This window comes from Polistes canadensis, unplaced genomic scaffold (assembly GCF_001313835.1).
Source record: "Polistes canadensis isolate GaletaPanama2010 unplaced genomic scaffold, ASM131383v1 scaffold_20, whole genome shotgun sequence".
In the NCBI taxonomy this organism is placed as follows: Eukaryota; Metazoa; Arthropoda; class Insecta; order Hymenoptera; family Vespidae; genus Polistes; species Polistes canadensis.
The window spans coordinates 962,274-986,024 of NW_014569567.1; the positions used below are offsets into that span (position 1 = coordinate 962,274).

General features: G+C 36.5%; 2 protein-coding genes across 3 annotated transcripts in view; both read right to left on the reverse strand.

The window, feature by feature from the left end:
• The window catches only part of LOC106793880 (WD repeat-containing protein 63-like), a 33,045-nt gene extending 15,815 nt beyond the window's left edge, over positions 1–17,230 (reverse strand). The window contains exon 1 of the mRNA XM_014761158.1: positions 17,138–17,230. Coding sequence (XP_014616644.1) covers positions 17,138–17,230 — 93 coding nt within the window. The remainder of the gene's footprint in view (positions 1–17,137) is intronic.
• LOC106793892 (hemicentin-1-like) overlaps positions 15,574–23,751 on the reverse strand; it is a 193,356-nt gene continuing 185,178 nt past the window's right edge. The window contains exons 10-14 of one of the 2 annotated variants that reach the window (XM_014761169.1): positions 23,014–23,313; positions 22,381–22,677; positions 20,049–20,273; positions 19,356–19,516; positions 15,574–17,687 (exon numbers count right to left, since the gene is read on the reverse strand). In XM_014761169.1, the coding sequence (XP_014616655.1) occupies positions 17,277–17,687; positions 19,356–19,516; positions 20,049–20,273; positions 22,381–22,677; positions 23,014–23,313 (1,394 nt within the window). In that variant the 3' untranslated portion in view covers positions 15,574–17,276. Of the gene's footprint in view, positions 17,688–19,355; positions 19,517–20,048; positions 20,292–22,380; positions 22,678–23,013; positions 23,314–23,751 lie in introns of both variants that reach the window. The other variant, XM_014761168.1, reaches the window with a different exon arrangement.

Sequence of the window (23,751 nt, forward strand, 5' to 3'; positions counted from 1 at the left end):
TCTCTCTCTCTCTCTCTCTCTTTCTCTTTCTCTCTCATTCTCTCTCTCTCATTCTCTCATTCTCAGCGTGACTCTCAAAGGAGAGAAATTCTTGCGAGAATTAAATGTCAATCAGCCGTGACGTTCATTAAGTGAGGCCAAACTTTTTTACTTTTATCAAAAAGAAAAGAAAAGAAAAGAAAAGGAAAGGAAAAAAAATAAAGGTTCACTCAGATACTTTTGCCGGTGTGCGTCCAGTAAGTACGCGCCGATTTTCACCTTTTTACACATCGTCACGGGTTACTCGTGTGTCGCTTTTCACCTTTCCAACCATCATTTCCCGCAAACTCTACCTTTCTTCCGCTATCGCTTCCGATAATTGCTACAAAGGCTAATCTCAAATACGATCAACGAATAGGAACGTACGATATTCGTTCGAAGGATTTAATTCATTTTCGTTTATTCCCCCCATACCATGTCGTTTAACGTCAATCTCTAACCAGAAGAATTCGAAAAAGGGTTAATATATTTAACTCGATTAACGGATACTCTTTGATAATGGAACATCGAGATTGATCGATTGGACACGATTTTTCATTCTTTTTATTACCATTCTTTTTTAACGATATTCTTCTTTGTATCCCTTAATTTTTGTTTTTTTTTCTTCCCCTCCTTTTTTTTTCTACGTTCTATTTGTTCTTTTTTTTTGAATAATATTTGAGCCAAACCGAAGCTAGAACAATAACGAAGAACGTTCGTTATTAACTTTGGTGTAAACCCGTTTAAAGGCATCGCTAGCTTCCTTCGTTTATTACTAGCGAGAGTATTATACTTTTAGGAAATACGAAATAATCAGGAATGTTCCTGTCTCTCTCTCTCTCTCTCTCTCCCTCTCTCTTTCTTTCTCCTTTCTTTGAGGATAAGATGTTCTCTTAGAAAATAAAGTACCTTCTTGTAGCAAGTAGGTTCGCTGCATTCTCTTGCATAAATCACGATTATAGTACTTTGTTCGAAACACGAAATAACATGGAGTACTTGTTGAAAAAAAAAACCAAGAGAGAAAGGGCAAGAGAGAGAGAGAGAGAGAGAGAGAAAGAGAGAAAGAGAAAGAAAAGGGCAAAGGTATAAAGGTAAAGACATCATTCGAGAGGTATACGCTTATTTCGAGGGGGAAGAAGTCCCGATGAAAATGTTCCTCATATTATATTATCTCGCGAAACTTTAAATTCCGGACAAGAAATGCCTGTTCTTGAGAGAAAATAAGATCTGATCCATGTCGAATGTTCTTACACTGGGTGTATCATATTTTCACAAGATTTGCGTACAACCAGCATATTTCGAAGGGGTTTTCATGCTCTCTCTATTTCTCTCTCTCTCTCTCTCTCTCTNGGGTGTATCATATTTTCACAAGATTTGCGTACAACCAGCATATTTCGAAGGGGTTTTCATGCTCTCTCTATTTCTCTCTCTCTCTCTCTCTCTCTCTCTCTCTCTATCTTTGTCGTCTTAATATACTCGGGGAAAGGTTATTAGTCACGAAGTAAATTAGTATCTAGCAAAATATTTGCCCATAAAACGTGTGTTACATAATCGCTAAACATAGATCATTCTATATTCCACCATTTAGTTTTTTATTCGTATAATTTAAATAAAATAGAGATATTTTATGTTTTATTTTTTATCGTATGGGTACAGGTTTTGTTCGTGGTTGTTAATTTTTTGTTTTTTTTCTTCCCGATATTATACGGCATACCGTCGTTAATAAACATTTTTGTTCATTCCTTTTTTTGTCGTTGTCGTTGTTGTTGTTTAGTTTCGAGCATTCGTAAGTTTTTTCGTTCTATCTCTTTCTTTCTTCAATCAAAAAGAGAGATGACAAGCAGCAACCTTCTTCCGGATGGTAGCAGGAGACTGAAAAGTGGGAAAAAGCGTAATGGATGTAAAATATATGCGCGCTTGGTTGCCTTTTTTATTCCTCGCGGATCTTCCCCGTCTATGCGTAGGCTTGAAATAGAAAACGGAAATGGAATCCTTTTCGGCGAATCGCAGTGTCTTCCCAGCTAGCGTATTCTTTTTTTTTTTTCACTCTTTGGATTCGGCTCCCCTTTTTTCCTTTTCCTTTTTTTTTTTTTTTTTGTTTCTTTATTTTATTTCTCTATTTCTCTATCTCTCTGATTCTTTTTGTTTTTGTTTTTTTTTTTTTCATAAATAATATATTTCTCGGAACAATATTCATTCGCTACTACTATTATTATTACTACTACTACTACTACTACTACTACTATTACCACATATATTTTGATTTATTTCCAATCTTTGGAATTAAAATAGCATTGTATGTGTGTGTATATATATATAAAATGATTTCATTCATATTGTAATTTTAACAATTACGCTTAATTCATAATTTGAACAATTAACCTTATTTAGAGGTAAATATGGAAAATGGATTGAAAATAATGAGAAAGAAAACAAAGTCTTTTTGCAAATATTTTTTATTCGTTTAAGAGAGTACAGGGCAAATTGATGAGTTTGTAAGTTTTCTTTTTTTTTCAATTTCTTTATTATTAATTTTTAATTAATTACTTAATATATATATAAATATGCTAAAATATACATTGATTATTTGTCTTTACGCAACGTAAGTGAAACTTTTCCACCATAAAAAAAGGAAAATGATTGAATAACGATCTGCTATTGCAAGCGTACACATTCAATTGTAATAAATAGGTAAACAATAAATTCGAAAGATCAGGTACGGATAATTTCATTGTATCAACTTGAGCCTCCCCTCCCCTTCCTCCTCCTCTTCACAGTCTCTCATACACGTAACATTATTTTTATATTCGTATAGTGAAACAATAAAAATGAATAAAGTAAATGCAACGAAGAGAAATATGTGATAATATCTATTTATTTACACATTTTCGCACACGTCTTTTGTAAGAAAATAATATTCGAATAATTAAAAGTTTATGGGGTGGGGAAGAGAGAGAGAGAGAGAGAGAGAGAGAGAGAGAGAGAGAGAGAGAGAGAGAGAGGAAAAGGATTGGAAGAGAATTCGCGTGAATGCGCGTTTGTGTTTGCACATTTATACGCTAGCGTACGTTCTCTCGCGTAGAAGAGTGAACGTAAAAATCATTGAAGTTTATATTTATTTCGTGAAATATCGCGGTTGGTCGACGAATGTCTACCGTGGCGATCGAATAAATTGTTCCCGTCGTCATCGTTCAGGTAATTAATTACAGAGGACGTTTATAAGCTCGGTGATATTTCTCTGGAGCATATAAAACGACAGAACGATCGTTGCGTTTTCTCTCTATTTTTTTCTCTCTCTTTCTCTCTTTCTCTGTTTCTTTCTTTCCGTCTCTTTTTCAATTTTTTTTTTCTTTCTTCGTTGACTCGTATCAAACGTATTCGCCCGAACGTTTTACTTCGTACATTAAGTTCCGTAAACTCTCGAAAGTTGGCAAATAGGGAGAAGATTGCTTGGTAAAGTACATTGCCAACTCTCCTAGCAGTAGTAGCAAGACTACATAATCTACTTCGCGTATCTATGATGATGGATGACCACATAGACGATACTTTGTTAAATAAACATTTGGAGAGTGAATTGCGCATATTTGGTGGTGTGCACAAACGTATTTGTGTATACAACACACGCGAATATAAACACACGCGCACGCTTATACACACACATACAAAAATACACATAGACATATATGTATGTACATAGTTACGTATACGTTCTAGGTAAAAAAAAAAAAAAAGAAAAAAAAGTATGTTGTATGTATAAGAAGTACATACGTATGGGGCGTACCAATAGAGTTAGAAAAACGTAACTTCGGAATGAACAACGTTGACAATTTTCGAATTGATCGGTGCACATAGCGTACTTCAACGTTCCTCGGCCGATGGTCAATGCCGTTGGTTGGAGCTATCGTAGTCATCCCAAGTATTATCGGTTTTTTTTCGAGTGTTGTTCTCGAACGAATATCTGCCGGTTATTTTCCTTCGAATTCTTTCCGCGAACAAAAGACGAGGTTGATGCCAGGTCAGGTCGCGTTTACATTCGCTAACTTTAACGAAAAATAAATAAAGACAAAAAAATATATAATACTTTCCTCATCTTTCTCCTTTTTCTTTTTCTTTTTCTTTTTCTTTCTTTCTTTCTTTCTATATTCGAGAGAGGTATACTATACGCGCGAAAGACAAAAAAGTTGATGGATAGAGAAGGGGAAAAGATATGCAGGGATAGAAAGAGAGAGATAGTGTGTGTGTTCGCGGCTTTCGGAAACGAACGTTACCAGCCGCACGGAGTATGATAGAACGGTGCAATGTTCCCCCGAACTATGGCAAAATGCCAAGAGGATCTATCGTGATAACATGCCGGAACATGAAGCGAGAGGTTACCCCTGAAATAAGAATAAAACCGATCGAATATCCAAGAAATGCATTGCTCGTAAGACGTGAAAGATGAAATTCAGAAATTCCTAGTAAGAAGAAGAGAACGCGTTCTTTTCTGTATTCTTGACTTATAACGACGAGGATAAGGTCGCGACCACTCCTCATATTCTGCATAATAATGTTCCTTTACAAATGCTTGATGAAAAGTGCCGAAAGCGAAGCTCTAAAGAAGAAAGGTGAAATAGGGAACGAGAAAAATATAGTAGTATAAGGGAAGAAAAGGGAAATAAAAGATATAAAAGGTAAAGAGATTTTTTCAAGGACGGGGATAAAGAAGACCTTAGAGAAGAAGTTTCGTCTATTTTCCTACGGCGATTTACGTTGTCGAAGAGACAGACAGATAGACAGAGAGAGAGAGAGAGAGAGAGAAGCACGTTTTGTTTTGAAGGAGGAACTACCTGACGTATGAAGAAGAGATCCGGACCTAAGGACTAACTGGAAGTACCAGGGAAAGACATTCGAAGAGACAATTTCGAAGACAAGCAATCCGTTTCCTTCTTTTCCTTGGTGGCTTTTAAAGTGGAAAGAAAGCTATTGGATAGTAGTGGGTAAGTTTAATTTCTCGAGGCGGCTATTCGCTCGGCCGTGCCAGGTTAGGATGTGGTAGTAGGTAGGATTCTAGGACGAAGAAGAAGAAAAGATAGGACGGAAGGGTGCGGAAAAGGGTGCGGAAAGGGACTCGAGATATTCCACTACTTCTATTCGCTGCTATTACTAAAGTCGATATAACCGTTCGCACACGTTCTATAAGCGAACGCTATGCTTCCCTTCCCTTCCCTTCCCTCCCCCAACCACCCATCCACCCTTTCTTCCCACTACTCCGTTTTCCTCTTTCTTACCGTTCCTTCGCATACCATTCTACTCCCTTTTTCACTTGTATCTACACTCGCACGAAACTTATCTTGTTCAAAAGTTTCGATCGTATCGCATTGGCGACTCGTTTTATATCGATGAAACTTTTCTAGGGAGCTCCCGATTCGCTACGGTAATTGAACTTTAGCTCACTCCTGAATACCTTTACTGAATGGGGTCACTCTTTTTTTTTTTTCCCCGTGGGAGAATAATTTTCAAAATTTAACAAAATGACGATTCGCGAACGTGGAAAATGTAATCATTAATAATCGGACGCGTTTAATTCTGATATACGTGTCTAATGAAGAAAATAATAATAATAATAATAATAATAATCGTAATGAAAAAAAAAGGAAAGAAGAAAAAAAGAAGGAAAAGAAAATAAAAATGGAATGTGTAAAATGCATCGAACGATTTTTATTTAAAACGATAAATGAAGTTCCAAGAGCGAAGGAACGTACCATTAAAATGCCATTTTCGATTCCGGCAAAAGCTCGCGTTGAATCGGGAATCATTACGTATCTACAAGTCGTTCACGCTTTACGAGTTTCCGTTTTATGACAAAAATTTATTTTATTTTACATTTTTTTTCTTTTTTTCTTTTTTTTTTTTTTTTTTTTCAAATTCCCTACTCGAACACTTTTTCTTTTTGTTTTTAAATGATACAATATTAAAAACGTCCATCCTTTATTTATATACAAATATTACAATTTTCCAATGTAAAATGTTCGATTGTCGGTAATACAAATGACGTGTTTATTAAAATCACAACATTGACAACGTGAATATTAATTTTTTATTAAATGAATCGTTAACTTAAGGAAACGATTAACTGATATTAATTCGTAAAGACAATTACTATTGGAATGTATCGATGTGTGTGAATGTAGTAAGATGTGTTAATGTGAGAGGGTTTGAAAATCATAGATATCGTTATAGACGTTGTTAAAAAATTATTTATATTTTCTATTGTGCATTATTTATTACTTTATTATCGTTTACTAAAACTAAACTATAATAACTTTACAATAAATTCTATCAATTACTATAGTTATATTTTTCGATACTAAAAGGAACACAATACTACATTATTGATGGCGTTCTATATTTCGAAGGATACGAGAAATGTATTATGGTTATGTCGGAATAGCGATATACATTTTTCTCAACAACAATTCGATAGAGTTCGATACGGCGAAGATTACAAGTAAATCGTGTAAAAAGGGAGGAGAAGAAAGCGGAATATAGCGGAGGAAGGTGGGTCAGCACGCCTGGAGAAATAGGATTTATCCCTTCGAAATAACCGGTACCTTTCGAGAAACGTCGTTCGCAGGTTCCTAGCCACGATAACTTGTCAGAGGAAACGACACGGGAGTCGCACGGGCTGCCTCCCGCAAATACCGTGCTGCTTCCAGTCTCCTAAAGCGGAAAGGGGTGGGAGAGGGAAGGGGAAAAGAAACGGAAAGTATAAGAAGAAGAAAAAGAATAAGAATAAGAATAAGAAGAAGAAGAAGAAGAAGAAGAAGAAGAAGTGAAGTTAGATTTTTCATGCTAGTTTCTACGCGAAGTATATAGAAAAGAAAGCGTTATTGAACGATAAAATCATCTTGTTTCCCACCGCCCCTTCCCCTCCCCCTTCGCCCCTGTCTCCTCTCTCTCTATTTCCCTTTCCTCACTCCCCTCTCTTCTTTTTCTTACCACCGTTTCTTTTTATTCCCTCGTATTTTTATACCTACCTTTTGCTACGTTTAAATTTAACGATGAATGTAAGCATTTAGCGGGTAAAATCCTTCGAGGATAGAGGTATACCTACCTACCTACCTACGAGCGATTTTGCTGTAGAAAATGTGACGACTAGCGTGGAACAATGCGAGTACTTAATAATAAGACCGTCTTCGTCGTCCTCATAGTCGTCGTAGTCGTCGTTGAGAAAGAATCTGTGGAATGATACTCTCTGAAAAGCGATTCTCTACTTTTCGCCCGTCAGAAAGGGGATTATGGCCTTAGGCGAGAAAGGGAGACGAAAGAAAACACGGTTCTTTCGAGGAGCAGACCACCAACCGAATCGATCTTTATCATCCACTACCACATACCCTTCCAGCCCTCCCCCCTTCCAGCCCCCCTTTATACCCCTCGCCATTCTCGATTCGTCTCTTTTTAGACGTGCCAAGCGTCCTCCCACGTAAACGATTTTCTACGTGCAAATAGAAACGCAAGTTGGGTATACGGTTAGAAGTTAAAGCTTTACTATGTATGTATATACGTGTGTGTATGAACATTTGTATGTATCTACGTATGGTAGGTATGTATGTATGCGCGATCATAGAAATCTCGGTCAAATCTATGTTTTGTTCGCAGATGCGTTAACTCGAGCAATATGTTACGTGTCCGGTTTGATTGATTCGATCTTTTTCTTTCGTTTATAGTTATTAATCATACTAAAACGTTACTTACGATTCCTTTTTTTTTTTTTTTTATTTTTATTTTTATTTCATTTTCCTATCTATTCTCCCCTCGTCGAAAGATCTTTCTTTTTCGCTGTTTGTGAGGAAAAAAAAGGAAGGAAAAAAGAATAATAATAAAAAAAATATATAAAAAGTGATTGTTAGAAAAAAAAAAAAAAAAAAAGGAAAAAGAAGAATAAAAAACAAATAGACGCTAAAGAAAAGCTTTTCGAAGAAGGAGAAAGAAAAAAAGGGGGGGGGTTGTGAGGTAGGAGGGAAGGTGGGATAGGTAAAAGTTGGTGGTAGAATAAGAGAAGGTTGGAGTGACATTGTTTTGGCTTTATCTCGCAGAAAAATTCTTGAGAAAAATCGAAGTACTTTTTGGTCTGGCACTAAAGATGCTTCTCTGTGCGAAGAAGAGCTTCTGCTCGGGAAAATGGAAGGTTGGGTTGGAACGGTAAAACCAAGCGGAAAACAATCGTCCAGATAGACGAACCAGCTCGAGCATAGAGATTCGAGAAAGAAACGTTTTCGGATTCCCTCAACGTTGCTTCTCGAATTTCAGCAAAAGCGCATATTTCTATCTACTCACCTTTTATCTCACGGCGAATCTATACCCGTTCGATCACTTTGCAGATTGTACTTTACTTTCCTTCGTTTTGCTATACGCACCCGTATTACTCGCGTTCGTGTTTATGGTTATTCGTGTTTATCCTTAGTGCCGATTTAAAGCGCACCCTAGTAGCTGGATGTAGCTAAAGTAAAGATCTGAAAGTAAAGTTTGAACGATCGATTGATGCGTGGATTTCGTAGTTGTGTATCCTTTTATCATCATCGATCGAACTATATATGCACATAATATCAACGTAAGTAAAAACACACGAGAAAGTAACGAAGAAAGTAACTTCGGTTGAAAGCCATAGTCGAATATTTTCAAATCGTCGTACCTTGTTTCGTCTGCTTTTTGAGTTGAAAAATAGTCGGGAAGTAGTTAGTCTAATGGAATTATAAAGTACTATAACGTCAACGTAGATACGTACCCATGTATGTATGTATGGATATATATATATGTATATGTAGTATATACACGCGTAACCATGTATGACCATGCCCATTCGACTTTGTACTCCGAGGCTCGTCGTCCATTTTTACCTTTGTGTTCGTACGTTCTACGTTGTTCTCTCGGTTTCCTTGTCTACTTGTTCGGTGCTACTCTCGCTAATACTCCATTTCCTGGTTCACGAAGAATAAATACATAGTACGGTAATGGGTCACGTCCAGTGTCATGTATCGTGTCCCGCGAAATGCTCCAGAGAAAATTTGTCCTGCACTTCAGCCATTACGTACACAGTCCTGAAAAAGTTTCTCGAAAAAGCCACTCTTCCCTTATCTTCTTGCTAATGTTTCAACGAATTATACTTAACCTCGTTCTACCTTTCATCACATTGCGTAGTAGTACATGCAACCTACTACTCTTCGACTCGGCGTTGACTTTACTCGTCATCAATTTCTTTTTTCAAACCCCTTTCAAATAGGGTTAGTAATTTATTGATAAGCAGTAGGTATATACGAGAGAGAGAGAGAGAGAGAGAGAGAAAGAGAGAGAGATAAGATCAATAGAACGTTAGGGTGATGAAGGTGTCAAAGAAATAAATAGTCTTCTCAATAAACGTTTCTCGACGATAACTAAGAGACACGATTACTCGTATGACATCTCGTCCCTGAAAGCTCATCTGGAACGTTTAAGGGACGTCACGAGCAGAAACTTCGTCTTTCTAGACAAGAGGATACTTGAAAATACTCTCTCAAATCGATCTTTCCAAACTCGACGGCTTAAGATAGATTCTGTTCGTAAATAAGTTGCTAAAACTCGTTGACTCGATTTCAAAGTAATATGACATACATATTATATACCTATATTGTAATATATACGAAATTATATTCTATTCGTCAATTATAATATAATATACTTGGATACCCGATAGAAAAAAAAAGAGGAAGGATTATATGAATATCACGATTCGTAGATATAAAAGAAAAGTTTCGATAATAATAAATCGATGATCGAATAATACGATTATCTTTTGAAAACGTTTAAAGATCATTTGGTAGGTGCGAAAAATGGAATCGTTGAAAGTTTTACGAGATCGAAAGGATCCGCTCGAACTAACGAGCTAACCAATGAATAACAGACTGACGCTTCGTTATACCCGGACAATAACTATAACTGCAACGGCCGTGTCCGTTGAATTATTTATGCAATTAGGCGTCATCGGTGGTACGCTGCGATGCGTATCCGAAGAGGGCCTTCGCTGGCGCAGCAGTCGGCCGGCTGGTTGGTTGGTTGGTTGGCTGGTTGGCTGGCTGGCTGACTGGCATGAAAAGACTGTGTTCGATGCTCGACGGATCGATATCTCGTTCACGTAAATTTCTCCGACGTATTTCATCGTAGCTACGATAGCTCGCCCGAATTCTCCTGAATTTATTAACATTATCGACGGGGAACGACGGTTTCATCCTGGCAAGAGGTGGAGAGCCAAGCAAGAGGCCTCAAAGAGAGTCATCGGTCCTTCCTTCCAAACCCAACACCCTCTCCTCGCACCCCCTCTTACTCTTTCTCCGTCATGTACCCGTAACTCCCATCACCATCATCTTTCAGGTCGTTCTCCTTGTCGGCCAACTTTCCACGATAATTTATCATCGAGTCTAGATCGATTTATCATTATCTTTGAAAAAGTTTGATTTTCACGGATCCACTTGTTACGACTAAAAGGATAAGATTGAGAATGAGTTTCGTTGATAAGGGTTAACGGAAAGCATAGATAGGTTCTCTTGTATTCCGTTCGTTGTATCGTAGTACTATAATTTTCAAATCATTTCGCATACCTATAACCCTTTTGCTTTATTGCTTCTACGATCCAGGAAATAGGATACTAGGAAGATATACCTAGTTAGTTAGTTAGTCAGTCAGTAGTATGAAATGGTTTCGATTGTTACTCCAATTCCGTGTAATTAAAGTACGATTAGATCGCGAATGTTGCCGTCTTCGTTATCGAGGATCGAGCTTGAGGGAGAGGCTTTAGCTTGACTAATGGTAGAAAAGCACTTAATTACCTGAAGGAAGGTTCTACCTATCGATATCTGCTTCGGCACTAAAAGAAAAAGCTCCTTCGCTTAGTTTGAGTAATGGTGATCGGACAGCGAAGAAGCGGCTCCACTTAGCGCTATATAAATTGAACGATTATGGGGGAAAAATAAAAAGTACCTTCAAAAGAAAAAAAGAAAAAAAAAAAAATTATATATATACATATAATATATAGTTTTCTTTTACTTTGCTTTTTACATGTTGACGAAGGTTGACAGATGGATATGGTATAGGTGTGTGTGTGTGTGTCTATAAATATATATATATATATATTATATACCTAAATACATAAGGGACAATGGTATAAGTAAAGGTCGGAGTAAAGCTTACCGTCTGTTTCCCTCTCGATGCGAATCGTTTCGTTTGCTGCAAATAACGCCGAGAAAAGAAAAGAAAAGAAAAGAAAATAAAAGAAAATTTGTCCTCCCTTTCGCCTAATAGCAGGATCTTGACTGAGCCGCATTATCCTTGTGAAAAATTCACAGTCTCTAAAAGTACCTACGCCCTTTTTCCTTGCACCTCTCTCTCTCTCTCTCTCTCTCTCTCTCTCTCTCTCTCTCTCTCTCTCTCTCTCTCTCTCTCTCTCTCTCTCTTTCCATATTTTCCCTTCTTTTCTTTCACATATACCGTTTATTTTCTTGCATATTTTCCTTGTGGTTCTTTTAAAAATCCACATTTCCATAACACCCGCCCTTTTCCCGCTTCTTACATTCGTATCGCCTTATACTTTTAGCCATGAACGATTCAAATAGCCTCGTTTGACCGTAAGGTACCACCTCTTTATATTATTTCTTCTATTATTTTCCTTCGATGATCGTGGATCGGTGGTGCAACGACCTTAAACACCCACTATGGTATCGATAGTATTTTTCTTCCTCCTTTCTATATATTTCTTTTTTCTTTCTTTTACATTTCTTCGAGTTGTGTTACGGTGTACGTAACGTTCCACGTGTTTTCATTGATCGGCTTGTGTTGCCAATTGCAGCGGTAGGAAAAATAGAGACATTATTCTAGTCGTCCTCCTTTTCGCTTACTCGTAAAAAGTTCCCTCACGTCGTAAGAATATACTTACCTATCGTATGAGTTGTCCTTATCGTCGCGAGTACGATGGTATTCGACGTTCTAAGCATAATAAAAAAATATTTAGCCTTCTAGTATGTGCTGTTGCTGGTGTACTCACACACTGTGAATTCAACGTTGCGAGAGTATAGGTAAAAAGAAAGTAAGGTATGTTGAGCCATCGGTCGATTTTGCATTCGTGGACGCTAATATTAAAACGAAAATGGGTTAAATGATCTCTACGAATAAATGAATGGCGTATTTTTGATACGTCCGTTATTGCAAAAACGACCAATAGCTAAACCGCGGTGATCAACATGGCTTTTCATATCAACACGTTTATTCAGATTATGCTGATGTGTATATATTTATAGAGAGAGATCTATAATTATTGTAAATACACGTAATATGGTCGTCGTAATTTCAATTTTCAGCGCACGTACGTTTCACTCGTCGGAGGAGCTTTATTCGAACATTTTGGGAAACGTAAACGGAAGCGCAAAATTTCGTGCGCGGACGCACGCTTTCAACGACTATGTTTTTCCCTTCCCCCCAACCCTTTTTTTTCTCCTTTCTTTTACCAGTAATCTCTCTCTCTCTCTCTCTCTCTCTCTCTCTCTTTTTCGCTTTCTTTCTTTCTTTCTTTCTCTTTCTCTTTCTCTGTTTCACTTTCTCACATACGCACACGTACACACATTCGATCAGAGGCACGCATGCACGCGTCTTCGCTTCGTAGACGAACTTTGACGTATAATTATATATAAAAAATCTATGCCGTTGCGCAGTTTCGGCTTTCGAGTAGAAAAATTATTAATTTAAGGACGACAGTATGGTGGTATTTGTGACGTTCGATAAGGATGAATAATAGTAATGATAACATCGTGACAAACACGCTCCCAGGAATATGCAGTTTGTTCAGGAGAGAATAATAATACTCGTCCGTGGGTTCGTTGCAAAACGCGTAACATATTCTAATACCTTTTTCGATTCGTATAAATTTTCGGGACGACGGTTGGAAAAACTGAAGGACACAAATGATCACATTCGTAATGCTAGTACGCGCAAAAATCTAAAAATAGGAAGACAGAAAAAGAAAAAATGAAAAAATGAAAAAAGTAAAAGAGAGAGAGAGAGAGAGAGAGAGAGACGGAGAAGGGAGAAAGAAACACAATTATCCGTTTTGTATTATCAAATGTCAGGCAAATATTGTAATAACTTTTTTTGACAATTCTCGAATAACAAATCTTGCAATGTGCCACGTATTCATAGGTATTTAGGTAAAAATACGTAAATTTAGTTTTCTTCGAAATTGACCTTTAAGTCCAGAATGATTTGGCAAATGGCTTAGGGCTGTTCAGCACCGGTGATCTCTTTTGAAATCAGTCTCTCGTTGAGTGCATTGATGAGATGAAAAAGCGAATGAAGCCTGGCTTCGTCGACCTAGTGACTCTATTTCTGGAACTTTCAACTCCGCGAAAATATAGTTGGGAACGTTAGTGGCCGAGTTTCTCGTATCTTTTCGAGCTTTAATAATTCCCAGCCATTTTTCCGTAAACTAACGGCGCACAGTAATTATTTTAAAATCTAATGTTCAATATCTAGTTTAAGTATATGTATTTATACGCGTTTTATGTATATACCTATGTATATACCTAAGTATAACGTCATTAAAATCGGTTTTACACGTAGCAAACTTTCGATCTTTACATCACCCTTTCTCTTTCTTTCTTTTTCTCTCTTTTTCTTTCCTTATGTATCTTGTTCTATCTTTGACTTCTTTCCTCTTTCTCTCTCTCTCTCTTTCTCTCTCTCTCCCTCCCTCCTTCTTTATATTTTTCGCGAGCGCGCATGCAGACGTACACATTGGTTTTCTTTGAATTGCATATTCAGTGTTTCCTTTTCATAGTCTGAACAGCGATAAAAGAGTCCGGAATATTCAAAGTGTTTTTTTGTGTGAGCGTTAAGAGGAATAATATTTTAATATTAAAATTATTCTAAGATAAAAGGCAATGAAACGAAATTTAGTGATATAGAGGTGGGTTAGGTTGTCATCCCGTGTATTTTCTTGATCCCTTTTTAAACTGTGTGTGCACATTGACTTCGCATTAGATTGCATATTCATCGGTCTCCCCATATTTTGGATTCCTACGATCTATCGCGGTGGATCGAAAAGTATTGAACTGTTGTTTGGATGAAAAATATTTTCGCCTTGTTCCCCTTTTTTATTCCGTATTGTGCATGGCGAGATTACGATAATACACACTTTTCATGATTTTACGAATAATACTTGTCCGGAGGAAAACAAACAATCAAACGATAAACGATTCCTCGGACGAGTCGATTGGAAACTATTCGAAGTATTTCGACTATGGAATAATTGAACGAATCGAATTTCAAAATTGGAATATTTCAAAATTTCCAAGCATGGGCAATAAGCGCACATTTTGACTGTGTATCATTAAAAAAAAAAAAAAAAACCAAAAAAAAAAAAATAGGACCGATGAAATTAAAATCTGTGTAAAAGGGTATCGATGTGTCGGATGAAAAATAATCAAATCAAAATGACGAATATAAACTCGTTATATACTTACTTAATTGTTGTCGTATGCGTTCGCAATATCTCGATAATCTTTCGGGATAGCATTCGTACGATGCACGGGGAAATAACAAAAAAAAAAAATAGTATACGTAATGGAGCACCGATTTATCTCTTGATAAACGGAAATAAAATTAAGACATAATTCGACGAATCAATGATAATCACGCATATCTTTACGATTAATTCGATGAAATTTCGTAGGTGAAAGGAAACGAGATACAACGTGGCTATTATACGAAACGAGGTTTTAAGTAAAATCGATGTTTCACTTAATCTTCGATAACCATAGTAACACGTATTTCGAATTATAACGTCGGAAGGATCGGCACTCCATCTTTAGTATAATTTCTCGCTTAATTTTCATCTACACACGCATACACGCAAGCGCACGCAGCACACGCATAATACACACAAACGGACGCATACAAATACGCGTACGTAAATACGCATATACATTCGTACGTACATATACATATATATATTCATATATATATAATATATCTTTATATTTTGCTCTGCTTAAATTTAATTCGAACGTTTATTTAATTATACACTCGTTTTTTTGTTTATTTATTTTTTTTTTTTTCTTTTATCGTAATTATATCGCCCCTTTGCTCAATTCACATTGCGCGGAGGTATCGCTTTACGCGCACTTTGAAAAAATATCGGCGCTGTACATCGGAGGAGAATATATATTACAATGGATAAAGGTAAAATAAAACGAAGGAACTTGTCCTCGTTTCTACGTCCTTTTCGCATAATACGAATATCGTTCTTTTTTTTTTTTTTTTCTTTTTTCGTGTACGTTGACGTAATTCAGTCGCGAGCAGTCGAGAGATCGGTTAGCGAAATAGTCGGAATTATTCTTACTTTTCTTTATGATTTTTTTTTTTTTTTTTTATTTTATTTTATTTTATCATATTTTATTTTATGTTATTTTTATTTTATTTTATTTTATATTTTATTTTATTTTATTTGTATATTTTATACTTTTTTATACTTTACTTCATTTTATCTCTTTTTTTTCTTTTTTTTTTTTTTTCTGACGAAGTCCATTCAGATTAAAGTGCGTAAAAATTCAATAGCCGATCGAAGAAATATGTCGACCGAAGATAGAACGTAACGAGCTGCATTGAGAAACGCGTAAGAACATGCGGGTGGAGATGGGTGAAGGGGGGGGTAAGGTAAGGTATGGGAAGAAGGTTGGTAAGACGGAGTAGTATGGTGGGTAGGGTAGGGTAGGGGAGGAAAGGGGGTATTTTGAAGTATGTATTTTTATGTTAAAGATATATAGATCGACGAAAAGAAATTATTGTCATGGAAAAAATTTTCCAAACGTACCAATTTGCATCCGATCGCGACATATTATTACACTCGTCGTATATTTTGTTGTCTAGTGACGCGAAGAGAACTTATTTATATCGGCGACAGAGTCCTTCGTCCCTTTGTCACATTATTACTACTACTCGTCACACAATGAAACTTTCTTTCTTTCTCACACTTCGTCGCATCTCGTTATGCGTTTATTTACAAGGTATTTACATGGGGATTCGGGCAGTTTTTCTTTTTTTTTTTTTTTTTGTAAACACGCTAAGAAATGAGATATTCATTACAATTCGTACGAGATGATAATTCTCGTTACAACACCCGTTGTTGTTGTTGTTGTTTTATTGTTGTTGATTAGTTAAAACGTTCGTGGGTACGATTGTATTACACGGGAACGTTCGCGTATTTACGCGGTGCATAGAAATTACCGATCACGAAATAGTTTCTAATAAGAAAATTCATCTCGGTATATATCATTTTTTTCTTCCGTTTTTTTTTCACATGTTTAGATATAGATATATTTTATTGATATATCGTGGTAACGACCGCGTCGCTTCCGCGTGCCAGTTTTGACGTTGTGCGCGTTCGTCAATCAGTCGATAGGACGCACGTTTGTCTGTAAATTTTTATTTTCAATAAACTTACGTTTGTCACCGCATGCCCAACGAAGACCGACGAATTATTTTTTATTTTAATCCATTATCGTCGTCATTGTCATTGTCATTGTCATTGTCATTGTCTTCGTTGTAAACACGGGAAAACGAAAGAAGCGTATTCGAGTAGCGCGAATGAATAGCGTGCGCTTTGGTCTATCTTTCGAGAATTCGATCTAAAAATCATCTTCTTATCAACGTGTTTTTTTTGTCAACGGCGCATTTATATCCATAAATTTAGGCAGTAAGATGGTATTAATGTATGTATCTATGTAAATACAATATTACGTTAATAATAGGCGTTTACAATATAATAGGCACACAAGATTACGGAAAATAATCTTGAAATCGATGGCTTCGTTTAAATAAATTCGTCCTTTTTGTAATCGTAATCGTCGTCGTATAATATCGTAGATATAAGAATTAAAAGAATAACCAGGTAAGGAAGATGAAAATATAATGATGAAGAAAATGATTTTCTACTTTGACAATAAGAAAATAATAATAAATGAATACTTTCGATAACTCGTAATGGGAAAACAAAAGCGTAAGTAATAAAAATAAGTATAATAATAATAATAAGAAGATGTGTCGTGGTTGGCTACTGGCATACCTGTTGTAACAATTTGCGGTATGTTTGTGAACGGGTGTCCCGGTTCTGAAGGAGACTTGGTGATGGTGATGGCGTGGGATGCGACGCGGCCATATCAGACGTAATATTCGTTAACGCCGAGCGCGTCGGAATCGCGTCCCTATACGCAACTTTCTTGGCTCGAAATAAGTGGCGTGCGAACGGTTACAACTTCCCTTCCCGGATGATGCTTGTTCGCGGTGACTCCGGTCAATCCGGTGACCCCGGTGATTCCGGTTACCATTGACTCGTGTAAAAGTCCGCTCATCGTTGAGAGCGGCGTACTTCCGCATGAAGATGTACTCTTCACCGTGTCTATTTTTGGTGGCCTTGCGGTATGGTCTATGCAAGCATATACCGTTGCCTCTTTAGCGTAAGGTTTTCCCCCGACGATAACGCCACTTCCGTAACCCTGAAGTCCTCCGAGACCGGCGACGGTACCTAAATTCGCTAACTTCGTGTCCGTTCCCAAAGTCGACAGGGTGGTTGGCCTCGTTAAACATAGCTCTGCATACGTCACTTCACCGGATAACTATGAACAGTATATACGTAATAGAGAGATTTCAATCTATTTATATCTTTATCCGTTTGTTAATTTGTATCAATTTATTCGTTAAATTTGTTTATCAAATTATTTTAATTAATTTATTATTCAATAAATATATGATTATTTACGATGATATCTATTTTCGGGGAAACTGATAAGATTCCTTGACGAAAACAAATAATATATTATGATGATTTTGATACGATGTGAATTATTTCAAATATCGAGTTATCCAATTAATTGCTATATATATATATATTTCTATTAGTTTATTTTTCCAAACAATTAATCCCTGATAAACGACAAAATTTTGTTTTCGAACAGGATTAACACGATTGTGTAATTATTTTATTATAATAATGATGAAATAAAATACGTTGACGCGTCGGGTGGTAATAATAGAAGAAATTGTTTAGATAATCAGGAGAGGTAAGAAAAGTGAGGAAACGTCTGAGCGCCGTTGTATTTTGCCTGTGAACGTGTCTTCCAAAGAGTTTCCCTTTACTTTTTTTTTCTTTTCTTTTAAATTAGATGATAGTATTTTCGCGAAAGTTCATCCAAAGTTCGCCATGATAATCCTTGAAAGATACGATTATTTTCGGTAGTTCTGCCAAAGACTTGGATCCGAAGCAAAGAGAAACTTTCCTGCTAATGAGCGTCCACTTTCGAAATTCCAGACTTCTGGAATTCTTCTCAAAGCCCTTACTTACCTACCAACCTACCGAGCAGAACGGCTCGCTAGAGTTTTCTTCGTTCCTTCTCATCTCGAATAAGCAAGAAATTCGAGTGGGCCAATGGGAAAACGGAGAAGATTGGCCGGTACGAACAAAACAACGAAATTATTGAGGCATAATCAAAGTTTTAGTCTACGGAATTTCGTCTATTTTTCTCTCTCTCTCGACTTTTTTTTTCTTATAATTCATATCGACGCTCAGACCGCGAAATTCAATGAAGAAAATTAGAATAATGATTGGCCGATTGGAAATCTGTGATAAGGAAAAACTAAACGATAAAACAAACAAAAATATCGACGAAATTGAAAAAAGAATCGAGATGTGTATTTTCGAAATTGTTTTTGCAATTTTTCTTTTTTCAATATATATTCAACTTTGTATTGTCTGTAAAAATAATCATAGTTCTCGTGTTTCCTTCATCTCTTTGTTGTGAAAGAACGATTCGAAGAAATCGAGGTATTTGTTTATGTAATAACTTTGTCAAAATGTTTGTTCTTCGAAATAGGTACCGATAGAGTAACTTAAATATAAATATCCTGAATAAGTAAAACACATTTATATATATTATTTTGTAGTAGAGCAATGAAATGAAGTATTTTTGTTTGGTATTTATTTTAATTGAATTCACCAATTGATTGGGTCGAATTTACTTTGTCAATTTAATCAATTAACTATATTTTACGAGTACACTCGTCGCGAAGAAATATTTTGTGTAATCGTTTTATTTCCACGATACAACTTATTAGTAGGTACACACTTTTCGAAAAGTTTATCACAGTTAATTGGTTAATTGTTAATTACTTTTTTTCGATTAAAACAAAAACTTGTCATTTATATTCGACGAGTATACTAATCGATCATAATTAATTGGTTTAATTGTACGTAATCGAGTCGTTAGTATTGTTGTAACGATACTTACCGGTAAGGTTGGATAATTGTTGTATTCGTTGTAAGCGGTAAGTCCTTGAAGATGATTGTTATGTTGTGTTGAAGGGAGTGACGACGGTGGTAATCCATCCGGCGTATTTTGGGTTGCCAATGGCGTACCAGAAGTTGATCCGGTCAATTGATAATCTGAATCTTTTGTTCCAATTAAATAACAATGTTTCATATAATTAATCTTAATTAAATAAAAATGATAATGCTCTTATTAATAGAGCTTCCTTAGATTTAAAGATCTTTATTTCGTTTATTAATATTGATTACATCATAAAACAAGTGTATTTTATATTTTCTTTATTATTTTCTTTCCTTCAAACTATATAATCTTCTGTAAAGCCATAAAGAGCCCTAAAGTTCAAGTTTCCCTCTTCGATAGGAATCTGTTACCGAGAAACTATAATGAGCTAGATGGAAACCCATATATAGCTCATGATTTAGGAAGTTAGGATATAAGCTATGCGTACGATGCATCAAATAAATGATGGGCTAGTAGAAAATCCAGGCACGTAGAACGAGTAGGCGAGTTATGACTTGATACATAGCGATTATCGATCGATGTACTACTATGAATATCATTTTGAGAATCAAAATACATAATAATTTAACATCGTATATATTATATAGGAAACAAAGAGATATATAAAAATTACATTTACGTATTCATACATACCTTTATTAGTTGGTATAACGTCTGGATTTCTGTCATCGGCATCATAAAGATCTTCGGAACTAGGCGCGGTAGATTTTTTCAAAGGCAAATCACCAGGCCTTTGAGCTCGTCTATCGCTTCGTAATTTGAGTGCTGCTAAAATTATTCCAGTGACTAGGACTAGGGCGGTAAACACCCCAATGAGACCAAGTAACAGGGGTGTTATTTCGAAAGGCACCTGAGTACCTGTAAACAAAACGCGCACTGCTCTCGTGCAGTTACATTTTTGCACATTCTTAAGATCTAATCTTGCACAAACACCGTTGTGCGTTATTTATTTGTTTTATATAATATATATGTTAATTCATTAAAATAAAAAATTAAATCATGAATGAATTATACTGTTAAAGTTATATGAAAGAAAGCAGGATTACATACTTTAATTACGTAATATAAGAATTCACGAAAGGCGAGTAGTTAAAGTATGAAATTGAAATTTGATTCGTAGATTAGATCCTATAGAACGGTACGATTAATTTTAGAAAGTACAGGAAGAAATAAGAATGAATAGTTACGAACATTGTTGTCAAAAGAAAAAAACAGACTTTAAAAAAAGATTGATCTAATATCAATTTCACATTTAAACTCTATATTCTCGCCTTTCATATAAATTCATATATTATATAATTATTTCATGTATTACTTAATTATTTCACGAATAACCAGAATTATATACCTACTTCAAACGTTAACATATACAATTTCGAAGCGTCGAGGTACGCGTGTAACAAAGTTATAATTTATTACTTAACGAGTTTTAATTTATAAATTAAGGACGGAGTTAACAGCAGTTAAGGTCTTGAACAAAATTAATTGGACAATGAAGTAGAATGAAATCGTATATTGAGAGGTCAATCACCTCGTTTCACCTCTCTTATTATCGATGATTCTTAATCGGTGTTCTTCGAAAAGTGCAGGCTAACGTTTGTTCGCGTTCATTCTTCCCTTCTTTTTCTTTTTATTTTTTTTTTTCTTTCTTTTTTTTCGATCCTTCCTTAAAAGTGCGGCCTTTTTAATAGGATCTTTTCACGAAGTTGAGAACTGAGGGTACGGCACCGATACGGCGCATTAAGCCGTAACGATCGAAGCGATAATAAGATAGTCAGGACTTAGTCATGCTTTCGAACGTCTAAGAAGAGAAACTAAAGTAAAGAAATACATTTGAAGATTCTTAAGGTTTCGGCTAAGAAGGATCGATCGATCGTTAAATTTTTCCAGTTTAACGGATCCCTCGAACTCTGAACGGTTGGTTCTACGTATAGTTATTAAATGATAAGTTTAATAGAATCTGTAATTCTATTCGGATTAAATAATGATAAAAGAAAATATGATTATGAAATAGAAAGATGATTTTAAAGAGAAAGATTTTGTTATCCCGTAAGATGTATCATCTTTTTTTCTTTTCTTTTCTTTTCTTTTTTCTTTTCTTTTTGGAAGTGGTGAAGGCCGAACGTAGTCTACCGAGGGGAATGCAGAGAGAATGGTAGAATTCAATATCAATGGTTAGGAAATTTGATTAAAGTTTCACGCTCGGCGAAGCTTGCATGAAGTGGATCGATTTTTGAACGAATCTTTTTAGCTTTAAGTACGCATTCACGCAAGTATAGGGTACGCCTAATCGAAGAGAGAGAGAGAGAGAGAGAGAAAGAGAATCATGAATACATCGATGAGGTCCTGGTGGAAGAGGTATCTATAGAGGTGCGAGGAAACTTGCTCGTTCATTCGCGCGCAGTCTCAAGCATAAGCGAATCGCATCTCTCGACGGTGGAAACTGACCGAGAGCAATTTCACTTGTAAATTCGTCTAGGAGTCGATATATACGAGCTACCGAGGAGTATATCCGCCGGCAGTGGATCCTAGCTCGGTTCACGTACCCGTACTTTGTATAGTCTAGCTTCGATTCCAACACAAACGAGGAGAATTCTACAGGCCGGTAATCCACTGGATGAATGCAACCAAGAGATCGACTCGCTGTTCTATTTTCTCAAGTACTTAGAGAACTTGGTCTACATGTAGATCCTATTCGATTTTGCAACCGATTATACTTGTTTCTCGTAAAACCTTCTACCATTTCTCTCTCTCTCTCTTTCTCTTTGTCTCTCTCTCTTTGTCTTTGTCTTTATCTTTATCTTTCTAATTTTCTCTATCTCTCTATCCATTAAAATCTATTTCAAAGGAATTTCATTACGCGTCGTTAAGCTGCTCAATTTGCAACGAGTCCTATTCGAAGCATCCTTCCCATTATATAGCTCGATTAAATTGTTAAATAATAAAAGCATTCGAAGTAACTTACCTGTCTGCTTCTCGGCCACTTTTAAAGTGAAACCCTCTAGCACGACTTTCTCGCTCATTCCTTTCCCATTGACGGCAAACAATATCATAGTGAGAACTTTGCCCGATTCCAAGTTTTGTACCGTAAATTGTGGAATATCTCTGGTAAGATTTGCTTGCAGTACACCGGTTTCTTCGTCGAATACTTCTAAAACGAAACATTGTGATTGACCTCCGTCAAAACCGGCAGTGCATTCGACCGAGAGCGACTGAGTCGTTTGATTGGTGAGCGTACAATTGTAAGGGATTTCTGGTTTACCTGGAATAAATAACAAAACAATTTGTTCAATTTTCATTATTCCGATTGGTTAAAGTATCTCGACTATAGGGAAAGATGCGTGGATAGTAATAAGTTTGGTGAAACTCGTGGTTAGACTATTCGAGTTAGATTAAAAAAGGTACTTTGGAAGAAACTTTTCTGAAACTAACCCGAAATAACTAACTGAACTAAACCTCCACGTGAATTTGTAGATTCGTCTTACGAGTGGCTTACGAGAAGCGAGCGAGATGCGCGCGCACATATACACACACTAACACACACACATATATCTACGTCTATAAAGGTAGATAAGTAGGTAGGAAGGAATGCACGTACCCGCGGGTATGATGTAAAATATGCAAGCGTTCTTCTGCTGGCCAGCAGCGTTGCTCGCCCAACAAGCCACACTGCCAAAGTCCATATCTGTGATCGGTTTGTACACGAGGATGCTTTGGCTGAGATGAGTGGAATTCTTGTAACGTGTCTGGGGCATGTCGATCAGTTCCTGACTAGTGTTGAAGGCCCACCTAAAGCTTTCGGGAGGTGGATAAGCTTCGACCATGCAGAGCACCTTGACGTCCTCGTAACGCGCCACTCCATATATATTCTTTTGTTCGGCCACACAGATTGGCTTGTCTGCGAAAAGAAAAACCAACCAACCCCCACACTCATATTTCTTTTCTTTTGACCATTTTTTTATTCTTTTCTTCATGTTCCGTGCTCTTTCTTCTTTCCTTTTTAACCTTTTATGCCGTTTACCATTTCTTTTTTAGACAGTCAGAGACACTATGCACCTACTACTACTACTACTACTACTACTATCTGTATTGTCCTTTGGAAAAGAATCGAAAGAAAAATCGAAACGCGATAACGTAAAGAGTGAGACGAATGCGTGTGGTGGAACGGGAGTGAGGGCAGAGGCAGGGGCAGGGTAGTCTGCACCACTGCGAATACAGTTTACGTACATTTATTAAAACTGCGAAAAAGGAGGACGCGTGGCGGACTGACCACGTTTACGCGCCCTTTCGAAGGGAAAGATCGATGGGCGTTATTCGCTGGCTCGTCGTTCCAATA